At 32.5% G+C, this 14533-nt stretch overlaps 5 protein-coding genes across 6 annotated transcripts in view; 3 read left to right on the top strand and 2 right to left on the bottom strand.

The window, feature by feature from the left end:
- LOC112513381 overlaps positions 1-4003 on the top strand; it is a 7915-nt gene extending 3912 nt beyond the window's left edge. The window contains exon 3 of the mRNA XM_025119623.1: positions 3581-4003. Within this exon, the coding sequence (XP_024975391.1) occupies positions 3581-3807 (227 nt within the window). The 3' untranslated portion in view covers positions 3808-4003. The remainder of the gene's footprint in view (positions 1-3580) is intronic.
- Positions 2896-3452, top strand: LOC112513372. The gene has a single exon (XM_025119610.1). It carries the CDS (start codon positions 2913-2915, stop codon positions 3294-3296), a length of 384 nt encoding a protein of 127 aa, XP_024975378.1. The 5' UTR covers positions 2896-2912; the 3' UTR covers positions 3297-3452.
- A 2953-nt stretch (positions 4004-6956) lies between the features above and the next one.
- LOC112526896 lies at positions 6957-7967 on the bottom strand. Its single transcript, XM_025137333.1, has 2 exons — positions 7898-7967; positions 6957-7532 (listed from the first exon to the last, which is right to left on the bottom strand). Exon 2 carries the CDS (start codon positions 7508-7510, stop codon positions 7301-7303), a length of 210 nt encoding a protein of 69 aa, XP_024993101.1. The 5' UTR covers positions 7511-7532; positions 7898-7967; the 3' UTR covers positions 6957-7300.
- Positions 7968-10998: 3031 nt separating this feature from the next.
- LOC112499608 lies at positions 10999-11941 on the top strand. Its single transcript, XM_025102921.1, has one exon. The coding sequence runs from the start codon at positions 11097-11099 to the stop codon at positions 11304-11306; it is 210 nt and encodes a 69-aa protein (XP_024958689.1). The 5' UTR covers positions 10999-11096; the 3' UTR covers positions 11307-11941.
- LOC112529879 lies at positions 11438-13126 on the bottom strand. 2 transcript variants are annotated; one of them, XM_025102910.1, is made up of 2 exons: positions 12643-13119; positions 11438-11938 (listed from the first exon to the last, which is right to left on the bottom strand). In XM_025102910.1, exons 1-2 carry the CDS (start codon positions 13001-13003, stop codon positions 11922-11924), a joined length of 378 nt encoding a protein of 125 aa, XP_024958678.1. In that variant the 5' UTR covers positions 13004-13119; the 3' UTR covers positions 11438-11921. The 2 variants fall into 2 exon arrangements, with proteins under 2 accessions (XP_024958678.1, XP_024997076.1); XM_025141308.1 differs by lacking the exon at positions 11438-11938 and adding an exon at positions 11954-12462 and having other exon boundaries at positions 12643-13126.
- Between the last annotated feature and the right edge of the window lie 1407 nt (positions 13127-14533).

The following is a 14533-nucleotide window of genomic DNA, read 5'->3' as shown; positions in this document are numbered from 1 at the left end:
GGTTGACCGGGGTTGACCGAAAGTTGACCGGGGCTGGGGCCGGGGCCGGGGACTGTGTGTATAAACCGGGGCCGGGGACGGGGATTGCAAACCCCGCCCCATCCCCGCCCCGTTGCCATCCCTAAACACGAGCCTAGACGCAAGTTGAGGAACTTCAGTGACCGGCTTGCAAGGAAAGTGAACCGGGCAACCTCATGGTCACAAGGCAAGGCCGCTTAGGCCTATGTGACAGAAGCTTATGTTGAACAACTAGATCATATTGACCAAGTTAGTGCCAAACTCCAGCATGCAAGACCATGTTATTTTCATGTACATCATACTAAGATGCACAATACAGTCCCATGATATATTTGTATAAATTTGTAAGTCATCACATGTTATGCTTGATTTGTTCAATTGTCGAGCATGTTAGGTTTGAGTGTATCAAAAGATATAGGCAGGAGTTTTAACCCTCGAGTTTAGAGGCCCAATACGACCCATATAACTCAAGTGCCCGAATGTTTGATAGATTAAACTTTTGGTAACGACTTTGACACTTTGGAATAAAATGGATAAAATTTGCGGGAAATGAGAGAGAAAAAAATGGCAGGTTCTGCTCAGACTCAAGTTCCCCTATTGGACCCCGAACTTGAAGTAGAAGTCGAGAGGCAACAAACATTTCAGTGACTGTGAAATACCAGAAGTTAAATTGATTTTTTATCGTTAACGTATAAAAATATATTTTAATCGTGTTGAATTACATATTTTTAAATAGTCTAGAGAATATATTGTATTATTAAAATTTTAAAATCACGAGCTAAAATATATTTCAAAATTTAAAATATCACAACTTAAAACATCAAGTAGTATCCCAAAATTTGCATTCCATTCTTGTCCCATTAATTAAATGAAGAAATATTATTATTTTATTTAATATAATTTTATTTAGTGCATATTTGTTTTTTCTTTTTGATAATATGTATTATTATGAAATTTTTAAAGAATTGTTAATTTGATGAATTGACAACCAAGAAATACAAGATGAAAGTTTTTATAATAACCTCCATTACAATTAGGAGTGCTCAAAAGTTCGAGCGACCCGATCAACTCAATCCAATTCAATGTGAAATAACTTAACTTGAAGCAACGCGACGTCTAATCGAGTTGTAAAATTTTCAAACCGTAAGTATTAAGTTGATATTGAGTTGGTATTATTTGAACCCAACATAACCCGATAACCCGATATATATTAATATGTATATTAGGTAATTACATTATCACGCACCCTTTTCATATACACATATTTTCAATCTGTTCTCCATCTCTATATAACTCATTCGTTGAACATTTATATGTAAATTGAGAAAAGTAATTAAATCTGATATAAGTAAGATTTAAGTGGATAAGTTGTACTAAATGGTTGATGATGAAAAAAGTAAATTATGAGTAGTGAAAATAATATATTCAAGATTATGATAATATTTTAATATACCAAAATATTAACCGATCAAATACGGTTTGGGTTGGGTTGAGTTACACTTTGGTTTGGATTGGATTGGATTAAGATTTTTCAAACCATAAACTTTAAATTGAATTGTTCAAAATTTTTCAACCCAACCCATAAACATCTCGTTACAATCCTCTTGAAAGCAAAATCTTATATGGGAATGTTAGTTATAAAGGTTAAATGCATAAAATAGCAACTTCTTTCATAAAATTTCTTATTATAGCATTCTACTTTTGTTTTTCTTTATTACAACAATGTACTTTCAAATTATTTTTTATTAAGGGATTGTACTTTAAAAAATCTACCCATAATAGCAATGAGTAAACTGTTACCTTTTAAACCGGTTAACTCTTTGACTTTTTTGCTTGTGTGACTTTAATGAGGTAATGTGGATGCCACATCATTTTGATGACTTATCTAAAATTAAAATAAAAACTTATTTCAAATTATTTTTAGTGATTTTCATTTTTCATTGCTATGATCTAAAAAAACATTTAATTTTTTACTTTTTCTTATTAAGTTGCATTCAAATTAAATATTCTTAGAATAAAATATTTATTAAATAAATATGAAACATTATTTTCGAGATATATTTTGTTTGTAAAAAAGGTAACTTTTCCTATTTTATGTTGTTCAAATAAATACATATATTTTAAAGTTCTCTTTAAAATATTAACGAAATAAATTGTTATCTACAATTTTTTAATATTGTTATATTAATAAATAATTCAAAAAAGTCTAATTAATTTAATATATTTATACGTCAAGTAAAAAGTTTTTGAACAAATATTATATATTCTTTAAAAGATAATATTTTTTGGTAAAAAAATGAATATTTTTTCTTTTTCTTTTTTCAAAAAACACATATTTTTTTTAAAATGTTAGCAAGATAAGTTGTGTTTTACTAGTTTTATTGATATTGGTATATTAATGAATAATTTAAATTTTTTTAATTCATTTAATACATTTATTAAATAACATGTAAAATATCTAAATATTAAAATTAAAAATATAGTGTTTAATAAGAACTAGTAGATGCTATAATAAAATAATTTTGAAAGTAAAATGATGTGGCAAGAAAGTCACATCACTATAGTACATGTGGACAGCCTACGTGGACAATGAGGTGACACGGAAACCTAGTATAATGGGTAAATTTAAATCAAAAGGTTACCCAATGCTATAATGGGTAAATTTTTCAAAGTATATTGTCCTAATAAAAAATAGTTTAAAAATACATTGCTATAATAAGAAAAACTGAAAATACAATGCTATAATAAAGAAATTTATGAAAATAAATTGTTATTTTGTAATTTTGCCCTAGTTATAAATACCAACTCTATTTTATTATTTTATTTCACTAAAGGAAGTATTAAAAGTATTTTACGAAGGGAGAAAAAAATAAGGGAAGAAAACAAAACAAGAGATGGAAAACTGGTGGCGTTGGGGTATGCTAATGGCGCTCTACTTACCACTGATCGCAATTCCGGTTCTCAGACCGTCGGAAGGTAAGGAACTACGACCATCGGATCACGGACTATCTAACCAAGGGGATGAACAAGCAAAGGCCCCGCAGATGTCATCGTTCTTCGGCAGCGGAGTCTCTTCAACCACACAACCATTACCGGAAGCCAGAAATTTGAGCGATCCGTCGTGGAGTAGCGGCGGCAGCGGCGGCGGTAGTGCAGATCACGTGAGGAAGGTGTTGATAGTCTCCAGCTTAGTTTGCGGAATCGCCGGCATCTTTTTGCTGGTCGCCGCTGGAATTCTTTTCCTACATCGGTTCAAAAATCGAAGATCTACACGATAGTGCTTTCCAGCTAATAATTTTCATTTTTATATTTTATCCTTTAATTTCGATCCATTTTTTTAGTAACTGTTCAGTACTTCCTGTTTAAATGTTGTTCGAATTCGCATTTGCTCGATTCACACACACGAGACAAGAGGAATTTGCTTTGCATTTTTGGGTAAAGACGTCCACGTGAACACACTTTTCTATACAATTACGTTTAGGCGTTTAATTAACCTGTTGTGGAAACTGCCCCTTAATTTCTCTCTCGTCTACTCTCTGTAATCAAAATCCACCAGAAACAGGTAGCTTCTGTGAAGAAATGGCGGATTGGGGACCAATACTCATCGGAGTAGTACTGTTTGTGCTGTTGCAACCGGGACTTCTTTTTCAGTTACCGGGAAACAGCAAGCAATTGGAGTTCGGGAGCATGAAGACTAACGGTAAGGCTATTGCTGTTCACACTCTCATCTTCTTCGCCATCTACGCCATTCTCATCCTCGCCGTCCACATCCATATCTATACCGGCTGATCTCAGATCCCAACCCCTAATGGTGCACATCTCTCCACCGAGTATCAGGTTCTGATCAATCATTAGCGGATGGTGTCGTGTGCTAATCTTTCTATCGTTTTTTTCAATCAATCCATTTATGTTTTTGGTAATTTGATTTCAGTATAGCTGTGTAAACCTTTTTGTTTGTGTGCTCCGAGTGGTTCTGTTCATGTCCTTTTTGGGTCGGCTCTGATCCCCTGGTCGACTTTGGAGCTTTTATGTTGTGTTTTCGAAACCCTTCCTGCCAAAGGAAAGGAAAGGAAAGGAAAGGAAAGAGGAAAAAAAACTGTGTTGTTGAAATTTTATTTTGAGAGAAAGTAGAAGGAATCGAGAATTAAAATAAATAATTAAGTTTGCTTCAAAATGGTAAATATATATAGAAGAGCAATCAAATGCAAATCATTTGATTTGTACAAATCGTGCAAACCATTTTTATCTGTCAATTTCATTGATTAATCTTATGAAATTTTTTCATGAAATTGTTTAATCTTGTGAAATTATTTTATATAATACATTTTTTTGATGAAGTTGTTTCATATATGGTTATAAAATTGTTTCATATAATACTTAATGAAATTTTAATGAAACTGTTTCATCTATTTTTCTAAAATTAAAATAATGAAGATGATAATATATATGATTAACACCCTTCACAATAAAAATGATTAATCAACCTCTCATAATTACAAAAAAAATGAACAAAATGAAAAATTATGATTAGTTGAATGAGGTTTGTATGGTTTGTACAAATAACGTGATTTGCAAAGTAAGCATCCTCTCTCTCTCTATGTAAAAGGTTTTTGTATGACATCTTCCATATAAATTAAGAAAAAATAATTAGAGCTTCTGATGGTACATTTTTTTTTTGGTTTGTTAACCGAACAATACAATTAGTAGAATAGAATAACCATTGGAGTTGAATGTAATTTTTAAAAAATATTGACTTTTAATACTCTATTTTTAAGAAAATATAACATAACTGTTGGAGATGTTTTAATAACTACTCTATTTAAAAGATTTAACATTAATTATATCATTAATACATTTAATAAAAATTTATTTTTTTCTTCTAAACATTTAGTTTCAATATCTTTTATTGGTGAAGAAAATTACAATATTATTGACTTATTCCAGTGTGACACCAATAATAAGCACTTTTAATTGTTTGGATAAACAACTTATACCGGTGCCAAACTGGTAATAAGAAATTTTTAAAGAAGTTAAACTATTCTAACTTATAATGAGTTGATAACGATTAATTATAAGCAATCCCAAACACCCCCCCCCCCCCCCCCCCCCCTAATTTTCTCTATTTTACCATACTCTAGAAGATCTTTAAACAGAGAATCAAAAGACAAATTCTCCAAAAAAAAAAAATAGGTACATCTTGTGCAATTCTCTATCGCCATAATTTTTGGAGAATTTTTCTGAGAATTCTACATATTTTTCTCCTACTTTTTTCATTTTGGAGAATTTTGTCGGAGCAAAAATTTTCAAAAATCTTTATTTTAAAGAATTTGTCGGAGACAGAATTATTGGAGGAAAAAAAAAATCTATAAACCCACCAAAATCCCTATTTTAACATAACTATCAGGGGCGGATGGCCATACGGGCCTTGGCCCCTGAACTTTTTTAATCTGATAGAGTGAAACATCTCCAGTCCATTAAGGTTTTAAGTATAAAATTCTTTTGGGCCCCATCCACTATTGTTGATTCAGTCCATTTGTGTTCCGCCTCTGATAACTATTGAAGATGCTCTAAAGATTTATTACGATAATATTTGACTTTCATTAAAGATACACTATTAATAAAAGCATATAATTTCCTAAAAGAGGACTATCCCTAATTGGAAATTCTAGAGAAGTATTCATAATCGGAAATTCGGTTTCTTTTCACTTATAAATAAAAGCATTCGTCCTTTGAAAGGGATACTGAATACGTTATCAATATCTCTGCTCATCATCCTGTTTATAGGTTTATGATTATAACATATTCCATTTGTTCCAAAACGAATGTATATATTGAAAAATGTATGTAGTTTTAGAAAATGTATATATATTTTTAACAACTAAATGACAATTTTACCCTTAGTAAATAATGATAGTAGTTCATCTCATAATTAATGATTGAATGAGAAATTATTTACTTACTTTTTAAAAATGGATATCTATTTTATGACAAATTAAAATAGAAATATAGACACTTATTGTAAGACAGATGGAGCATCGGATTTTTTCCTTAAACATTTTATAAATGTCTGATTATTTTCTATTATTTAATTGGATTGAGTCCCATCATTTTGATGATAAATTCGCTTCATGTTTATGAACCTTTCTCCTTCTACAATAATATGTGCCGCTTCCTCTTGATGGTGTAGAAATTTATGAATCAATAAACCAAGTTTACGAAACTCCCAGTTACTCGCAAAGTAGGTGGTCGTCCTGAGATTAGTCGGCTCGCATAGCGGGTTGGATATCCAGGTTAATAAAAAAAAAATTAAAAGTTTACTGTACACTTTTCACAAATTTAAGGTTATGCATAATTATATTCAACATCTTTTAAAAGTTGTATAAAAAGAAATTTTAACAACTTAAAAAACATAATATTAGATTATTTTTTTTTATTATTATTTAATTAAATTATCATATCTTTATTTAGAAAAAAGATGAGAATAAACAATGAGCTAAACATTTAACTCGTAATCGTAATGGATTCAGAAGATTTGCTGGAAGCAACAAGATGCCAAAATACACATCTTACCAAGACCAATCTTTCTACCATTATGTTTAAATTGAAATTAAGATACAGATACAAGTTCTTCTTCTCTTTTGAATCAGATAGATTCATATATGAAATTAAGTGAGGATGGTGATTCTTATTTGGCCGGTGCTGGCTTACCGGGTAAGAGACACTTGCCAGTAATCTTGCTATGCCATTTTCATGGCCAATAATCTTATCCAGTAAGATAAATGTTGAGTGGTAGCTCTTACCCGGTTGTTTTACATCGACCACAACACCTAATCATGGAAAACCCATTTTCGACTCTCGGATGGAAAACAGAGTTATTGGTATTGCACAACTTGTGACAGGGTTGCCGGTCGCAATCACGACAGATTCAAAACAAGAAGAACACAAACACGACGTTGGATCTTCGGATTCAGTTGATGGATAAATAGTGCTCCGTCAATAGACAACAAATAAGTTCACGAGGCACGGAATATAAACCCACATATCGACACTCGAAAACATCTAAAAAAACTAGTAGCTCGGACACAATGCGTTACGGGCATGGGTCTAACGCCACTCGACGAGTTGATACGAGTGAAAATCTAAATTGGATGAAGAAAGCACAGACATTACATGGTAAAACACAAGGAAGGAACATAAGTTTACCGTATGAAAGAAGGCCAGAAACGTAAATCACATCCAATAGAAAGAACATGTAAGCCGAAAGCATAAAAGAGGAGAATCATCAAGTACGAATGTGAATACCGATAGCTACAACCAAAATGGTGTAAATACAAAAGTACAAGACGGCATGAACCAGGATGGATATGCCACTGGTGTACATATTCCCAAATTCTATCACTCGTGTCCTAGCCGGTAGTTGAAATAGCAGCCCCGGGGACAACAGTATAAACATAACCACCGCTACAGCCGCTGGCCCCCAATCTGTATGCATCTTTTCCTCTCTTCAATTCGATCTATATAAACAAAAAACGGCAGCTAGTCTCCTTTCAAGTCTAAGTGAGAGCAGGAGTTGCAAATAAGTAGAGGGCCCTAATGACTGATTTACTTGGTGAGGAAGGGAGGGATGCTAAACTTCAACAGGAAAAAAAAGGGTGGAAATGAAGGGAGGGAGGGAAGGTATGTTTTTTTTCTTTCTTTCTAGGGGTAGTGGGGGCAGGGGGCAGGGGGCTTTTGCTTTATCCTCTTTTTTCTTCATTAAGTATACAATTATTGATCCCAAGAGTGTTTCTTTTGATCGGCTTTTAAAGAGATTTATCATTATCGTATATGCAAAGAAAAGATTAAGTAGTTGATGTAGGTGTAAAGCTAGATTGCTTACCAAGTGCCATATCCTGTTTGCTTTGCTTTGCTGGTGGATCTTGAAAGTAGGCAGATAACCTGCAACTGCAAGTAGAACAACACATCATACCAAAGTCATCAAAACAAGTGTATAGCAATGGTATGGTTGTAATTAATTTAAGAATGTAATCAAGCTTTCTTTGGTGGTATTATTGTCTCCTTTAATGCAGAAAAGAGACCACGCATGGGAAAGTTGTATGAGCATGATGATGGTTAAGCATTAAACAGAAAAACAAAAGACAGATTATGTTTCAAGATTTAATATTTGATCCTTGAAAGTGACGGATGGTTACTTTTCCCATTCCATCACTCTTAAATCCAACTTGGTTACTTTGGTATGAAAAATGTGACGCTCCAAAACGAGGTAAATAAATAAATTAAAAAGCAAAAAGAACAAGGAAAATAAAATAAAATGAGTTTTATTTTATTGGGAAAAAAATATATAAACATATTTGAAAATTGGATTAAAAATGAAGGAAAATGTCATATTAGGGGTGAAATGTGTAAAGATGTCAAAAAGTAATGGAGCCAGGGGGTCGAATGCATTTTTATAATATTTAAGGGTTAGGTCAGATGTTAACAGGTCCAAACCAGAAGGACCTGTTTTGTAAATATACATCAGATCTGCAAATTCAGAAACGCGAAAACGACCACTCCTTTGAAGCTTTATATCAGTTTGAATTTTCAAACTATTAAGACAAAAAAAGGAACAAATATATGTAGCCAACACTTTGCTCTACACTTTTGCTTCAAGAAAACCGAAGTTTCATCGAGTTTCGAAAGAGAAATCGGAGGTTGAAGTTTGAGTTCGAAAAGCTCCGTTTATTGACGATTGAAGGTAAAATATTCAACCAAATTTTGAGTTCTTTATATGGTTGGCTTCGTTTTTAGGTCCTCTATGAAACCTTAGTAGCCTTATGTCTCAGATTTTAGTTTTGAATGTTCGATTTTGAGTTTTTTTACTGATTTTCGAGTGGTTTTAAGACCATAACTTTAAACGAGCGTATGAGACTCAATACTTGATGGTTTTCGTTGATTTTTGTTTCTATGATTAAGGAAAATCATTTTCTTGAGTTTTAGCAAAAAGAATCAACGAAAACGGACAAAAAAAAAGGTTAATCGGCCTAAAGAAGCTGCTGTCGTTAGGTAGCATTTGCATCTGGTATGAGGCATGAACATGATGGATGTTTGGGCTAGTGTTGGACTTCCTCTTTTATTTAACAAATATACTTATTTGACTATATTTTAGGCCATTATTGTTTTAACAAAAGAATGCTATATTTTTGGGGCTTAATTTGAATACTTAAGTTATAAGAATTTGTTAATTGACCCAAATTAATAAATTTCAGATTTAGTTAATTAGTTTATATTAGCTAATTAATTTAATTTCTAAATTAGTTACTATATTAAATTGAATTAGTATATAATTAATACATTAATTAATTTATTATTATTATTTTTTGAATATTAATATTAGTTAATTGTTTATTTTGTAAGTAGGTTGCTTATATAAATCAGTAAATTGTTTTGATGATTTAAGTGCCGTAATTTGAGTAAAGTAATTATTGTGACATTTTAATTTAGAGAGATGAGATTATAAGATATTAAAATGTTTTTGGGATGCCATTGAGTTTTGGACTTGGGGTTTGACTAAAGTTAGTCAAGGTTGACCGAAATGACCAAGGGTTGACTTTTGGCATGTTTGATCCATGTGGATTTTGATGATGGGTCAAATAGAGTTGTTTGAGACATATTAAGATGCTTGGATACAAAGTTTGACTTTAGGTTGGGTCAGAATGACAATAGTTGACTTTTGTTGACTTTTTGAGAAGTTAAGACGTTAATGAGATATTATGGTATGAAATGTGTAGGCATTTGGTCAAGAGTTATCGGTAGTCAATCTATACGCAATCAGGTGAGTCTTCATGAGACTTACAATGGGATGCATACATATGTATAAATTTATTTTCGAGCATTATATGATTTATATGATAATGTGTACATAAACATGATGTTTCAGTTTACATACATGATATATTTTACATGTATGTTATTTTATGATTAGTTGCATGCTATGTGTTTATTTTGTTTTCAAATAACTCTAGCATGTTATTTCATTTGAAAGTTTTATGATCAGTTTTAGCGGGTGAGCATTTGACCAAGAAGTCACATGACAAGTGRCACAACCCCGTAATGAGTGTCTAGACAGGTGCAAGTTGGACAACTCAGAGAATACCAATGACTAAATGACTCATATCCGACAGACAAATTATGAGATCTCTTTTCTTTCAGTGTTGCATGTTTTTCAGAAAATGCATACTATTTGGTACAAAGTTTATAAGTTGATATATATTATGTGAAATGATCTTTACTCACGCAAACCATGAACTCATTGAGCTTTATAAGCTGACTATAGTATGCATCTCAGGGACAGAAGGTTTCAGGTTGGACAAAGAAAAAGAAGGGGCATACATAGAGACTTGTCTAGTCCATTTAAGTTCAATATTTAGGTGCAATCATCTATGATAGATTAATTTGTAAAGCACATCACTATGGGATGGACCGACATTAATTAAGTTATATTCTTTAAAGTCTTCCGCTGTAAACGATCTACAATTTTAATTTAACCATTATTTTTGAAGAATCTGTTTTAGATAACATAACATTCCTCATGGTTAAATCGAGGGGGTTACAAAAACACCCTTAATTTTTTTGGGGTTTTGGGTAGTAAAATTAGTCTATGGGACTTGATGGATATAGTCGATTTGTATGCAAGGTTATCCAGCCATCTCCTATTCCTAATTGACACGTATGCCATCTTATATATAATCTTCTAGTACTATTTAAATAAAATATACTTTAGTATGCTGGGAAACTGACAAATTACACCAAGTAGTAAAAGCAAGCATACAGTTGAGTATTAAATATGCACATTTGTCTCCATTCTGAAAGAAAAACAATAGCTGGAATGTAAATATTCCATGCCATTTTGCCGTTTGAGGCATCATCATTCATCACACAAACGTTACTTTGAAGAACGACGTACACGATGCTTCACAGGCGAAGTTTGTATATGTCCTTTGTCACCTAGCTAAGGATTCTTTTGCTATATCTTCTGCATCATGTACATGGTTTTGTTTAAATCTAGACACGGAAGAGGAGGAAACTAACCAAGAGAAATGGCAGATTGGGCACCGGTTCTAATAGGGGTGTTGCTGTTTGTGTTGCTCACACCCGGTTTGTTGTTTCAGCTTCCGGGTAAGGGCCGTGCGGTTGAGTTCAACAACATGCAGACCAGTGGGGTTTCAATCTGTGTCCACACAATCATCTTCTTTGGACTCATCACCATCTTACTCATTGCAGTTGGTATTAGCATCAACATAGGCTAGCTCTTATGCATCTTCACATCAGTTGAGCTTCTTTCCTAGTACCATCAACCAGTTGAGGCAGAACAGAGATTGTAGTACGTTCTTCATCTTATTCAACCTTCTGGTCCTGTCCAAGTGTTAAGTGTCTTCTTTTTCATTATCTTATGGTTCCTTCGATCATACATATAAAGATTCGTGATACTAAATCTACACAAGTATTCTAGGTCTTTATTCTGTTGTCAGCAATAAATTGGATGTTGCACAAGATGAGTTCGCTACAAACATGGATTTGTAGATTTACCAAATACTGCTCTAAAATATCAGCCTAACAAACATATATGTATAGTTATTTTCTCTAAATAGAATTTTGAACAAATCAGACGTGAACTTTCCCTTCCTACATGGCCAAGAAACACGGGTTAGAAGAGAAACAAATAAATTACACATGTCCTCATAGTTCAAATGGAATAAGGGATATTCTTTGACCATTTCAAACTGCAATAACGTATCATCCAAAATGCTACATATCCCCCATGTATGCTACTTTCTTATTTGGATCAACACAATTCTAAGTTCTAAGTAGCAACTTAATTGCTGTTCTATCTTCAGACTTGTTACTCAACATCATCATCGGCTTCATGATAGTGTCCATGCTGCATGATGAACCATAAAACATGTGTTAATATCCTGTGTTTAGCTTGGCCTAAAATAGGCCTGGTAATATGAACCCAAAACCAAGACCAATTACAGCAATCGCTCCACACAAGTGAACACATTAGTCACTTATGTTAGGAAGGTTTGATGGTTGAAAAACCCCTAATGGAGACTGAGAGATGATGCTACATAATGTGCTTCATCATGATTAGATGCTATTATGCACCAAACTCGATACTTATGCTAAAAATTGGCAAGCATCAAGATAACCGGTTTGAAATTCATTACCTAAATTCTTAAGGCTACAATAGCTGAGATTCATACAGCAATTATGCTCAAAATTGGCAAGCATGAAGAAACAATTAACCAGTTTGACATTCTTCACCTTAATTATTAAGATCTACAATGTCCGAGATGCATAAAGAAATTGGTGACACAATATTTCCTGATATGCAAACTACACGAACCAACACTTTTAAGTAGGACAGTCATCAGGTATTCAATTGCTCCTTTGATGACGAACCTGTAAGCTAGGTCGATTTAGAACTTAAATGAGCAAATCGAATACATAATTCACAAATTAACTATGTGATCATAGGACTGGTCACTTGAAGCCTTGAAGGCGCACCATGAACAAATAAACAAATTAGAAGAAATGAAGAGCAAATCTGAAAAGTGAACACAAGGATTAAAATTTCCAAACCTGAAACAATCCTGGTGGACGGACAGAGAATGACTCCAGCCAAGTAGCACAAATTAGAAACGATCCCGGCCAAGTAGAACAACATTACCAAAGCAATCACGCAAGGCATCAACATGAATCCGATCACGAAAATCGCGGATCCAAACAGCATCAACACGAAGGAAATCCCAATAAATATTGCAGCGAAAGCAGTGGGAGACAGTTGTGATGGATGTGGCGAGGTGGATGTCGACGAGGAAGCAACGGTGGAGCGGATGAAGGCGGATGGGAATGGGATAGGTAGAGGAGGTGAACTGAGGATGTTGATGATCATAGAACCGAGCTGGTTGAGAACACGAGTCTGATCATCTTGGTCTCTCATCTTCGTGTGTTGATGAAGAAGAGCATGAAGAAGAAATAATCATGGAGGTAGAGAGGATAAGATGATTGAGGCAAAACACAGACATTGTTGGAAAATCGAGATCAACAGGATAAGATCTGACGTCTGCAACTCCAATCTTCGGCGCACGGAATTCTGTAGGAGACGATCACAAGACGACAACACCGTCCACGAAAACAATTTGAGAATTTTGGATGCGGATTGATTGTAAAAACAATTTATTAGTTTATTAATTTTTGAGTTTTTGGATAAATAATTTATGTTGGTGTCAAACAGGTAATAAATTTTTTTTTTTAAAAAGTTAAATTATTTTAATTTATAATAAATTTGTAAAAAATTTTATAGAAAAATATAAGTTTTTTCAAATAAACAATACCAAACATCCCTTTTGGTAGGTGTTTATCGGTTTAAGTAATTTACTCGGTAAATATAATAAGGGTCAACAATATTATTTGATAAGTGAGAACTAGATGTGTATCCGCGCAATGCGGTGGGAGCCATAAATTTTAACGATTTTGAAGTTCCACTGGTTTTATAAGATAAGATTTAACAATGATATAGGTTACACTTGGTCTTTACATATTAATAAGAGTTATGGTTCCAATTACAGACTATCGATGAAAAAAATTGTATGACAGTTTAAAATCCAATATATTTAAAATCCAACATATTTAAACGATTCCACAAGTGTGTTCGATTTACACTAAGAGCAAAAAAACAAGAAACTTGAGTTTTAAGACAAACACTCAAAACCAATAAAGAAAACTACAAATTTAACAGATCATAAGCTATGAAAAGACCAAAAAGATGGGTTTTTAGAATGAAATTTCAACTGCTTACCCTCTTTCTTGTCCAGAAACTCATATTAAGGTTGAATTAATACATGTATATATATATATATTTCAAAAAAACCCAAGAACATATTATACAGTGCAATTTGGACAACCTAACTCCAAAATATATAGTATATATATATAAATAAATAACTATAAAAGTATAAATCGTGAATATTAAAAATAATTTTTCACAGTATATATAATATATAATAATATAATTAAGTCAAAAACTATTCAATATTGGACTCATTTCAAATATATTAACGAAACGATTATAATTGTGTAACTTGTTAAAATAAAAATGTATTTTTTAAACATGTTTTAATTGATATACGATTATGTATGTTAATTTGATAAAGATTTAAAATGAAACATTTAAAGTAAAGAACGTAAAGTAAATTAATTAATTAATTATAGAGGTATAAATTGTAAATTTAAAAAAAATCGGTTGTGAGAGGGTGAGTGTATATGAGAAGAGAATGGTGAAAAAAATGAAAAAGTAGTATAAAAGATATTTTGGTTCTTTAGTATTTTAAGACTTTTGCTAAATTTGCTTAATAAGACTAGAAGCATACTCGCGCAATGCAGCGAGATACATCGTGATTTTAATATTTCATTTTATTCTTTATCTCAGTCGATGTTATAATATGATTTTATGTGATTTTGAGAAAGCGAT

This window comes from Cynara cardunculus (assembly GCF_001531365.2).
Source record: "Cynara cardunculus var. scolymus isolate 2C chromosome LG 1, CcrdV1, whole genome shotgun sequence".
Classification (NCBI taxonomy): domain Eukaryota; kingdom Viridiplantae; phylum Streptophyta; class Magnoliopsida; order Asterales; family Asteraceae; genus Cynara; species Cynara cardunculus.
This window is presented reverse-complemented; position numbering and strand designations above follow the sequence as displayed.

Bases quoted from the DNA above. Each gene is read 5' to 3' on its own strand.
- LOC112513372 (XM_025119610.1), top strand. From the start codon at position 2,913: ATGGAAAACTGGTGGCGTTGGGGTATGCTAATGGCGCTCTACTTACCA.
- LOC112526896 (XM_025137333.1), bottom strand. From the start codon at position 7,510: ATGCATACAGATTGGGGGCCAGCGGCTGTAGCGGTGGTTATGTTTATA.
- LOC112499608 (XM_025102921.1), top strand. From the start codon at position 11,097: ATGGCAGATTGGGCACCGGTTCTAATAGGGGTGTTGCTGTTTGTGTTG.
- LOC112529879 (XM_025141308.1), bottom strand. From the start codon at position 13,003: ATGAGAGACCAAGATGATCAGACTCGTGTTCTCAACCAGCTCGGTTCT. The intron at 12,463-12,642 runs GTTTGGAAATTT...CCTAGCTTACAG, and splicing joins GTCCACCAGGATTGTTTCAG to GTTCGTCATCAAAGGAGCAA.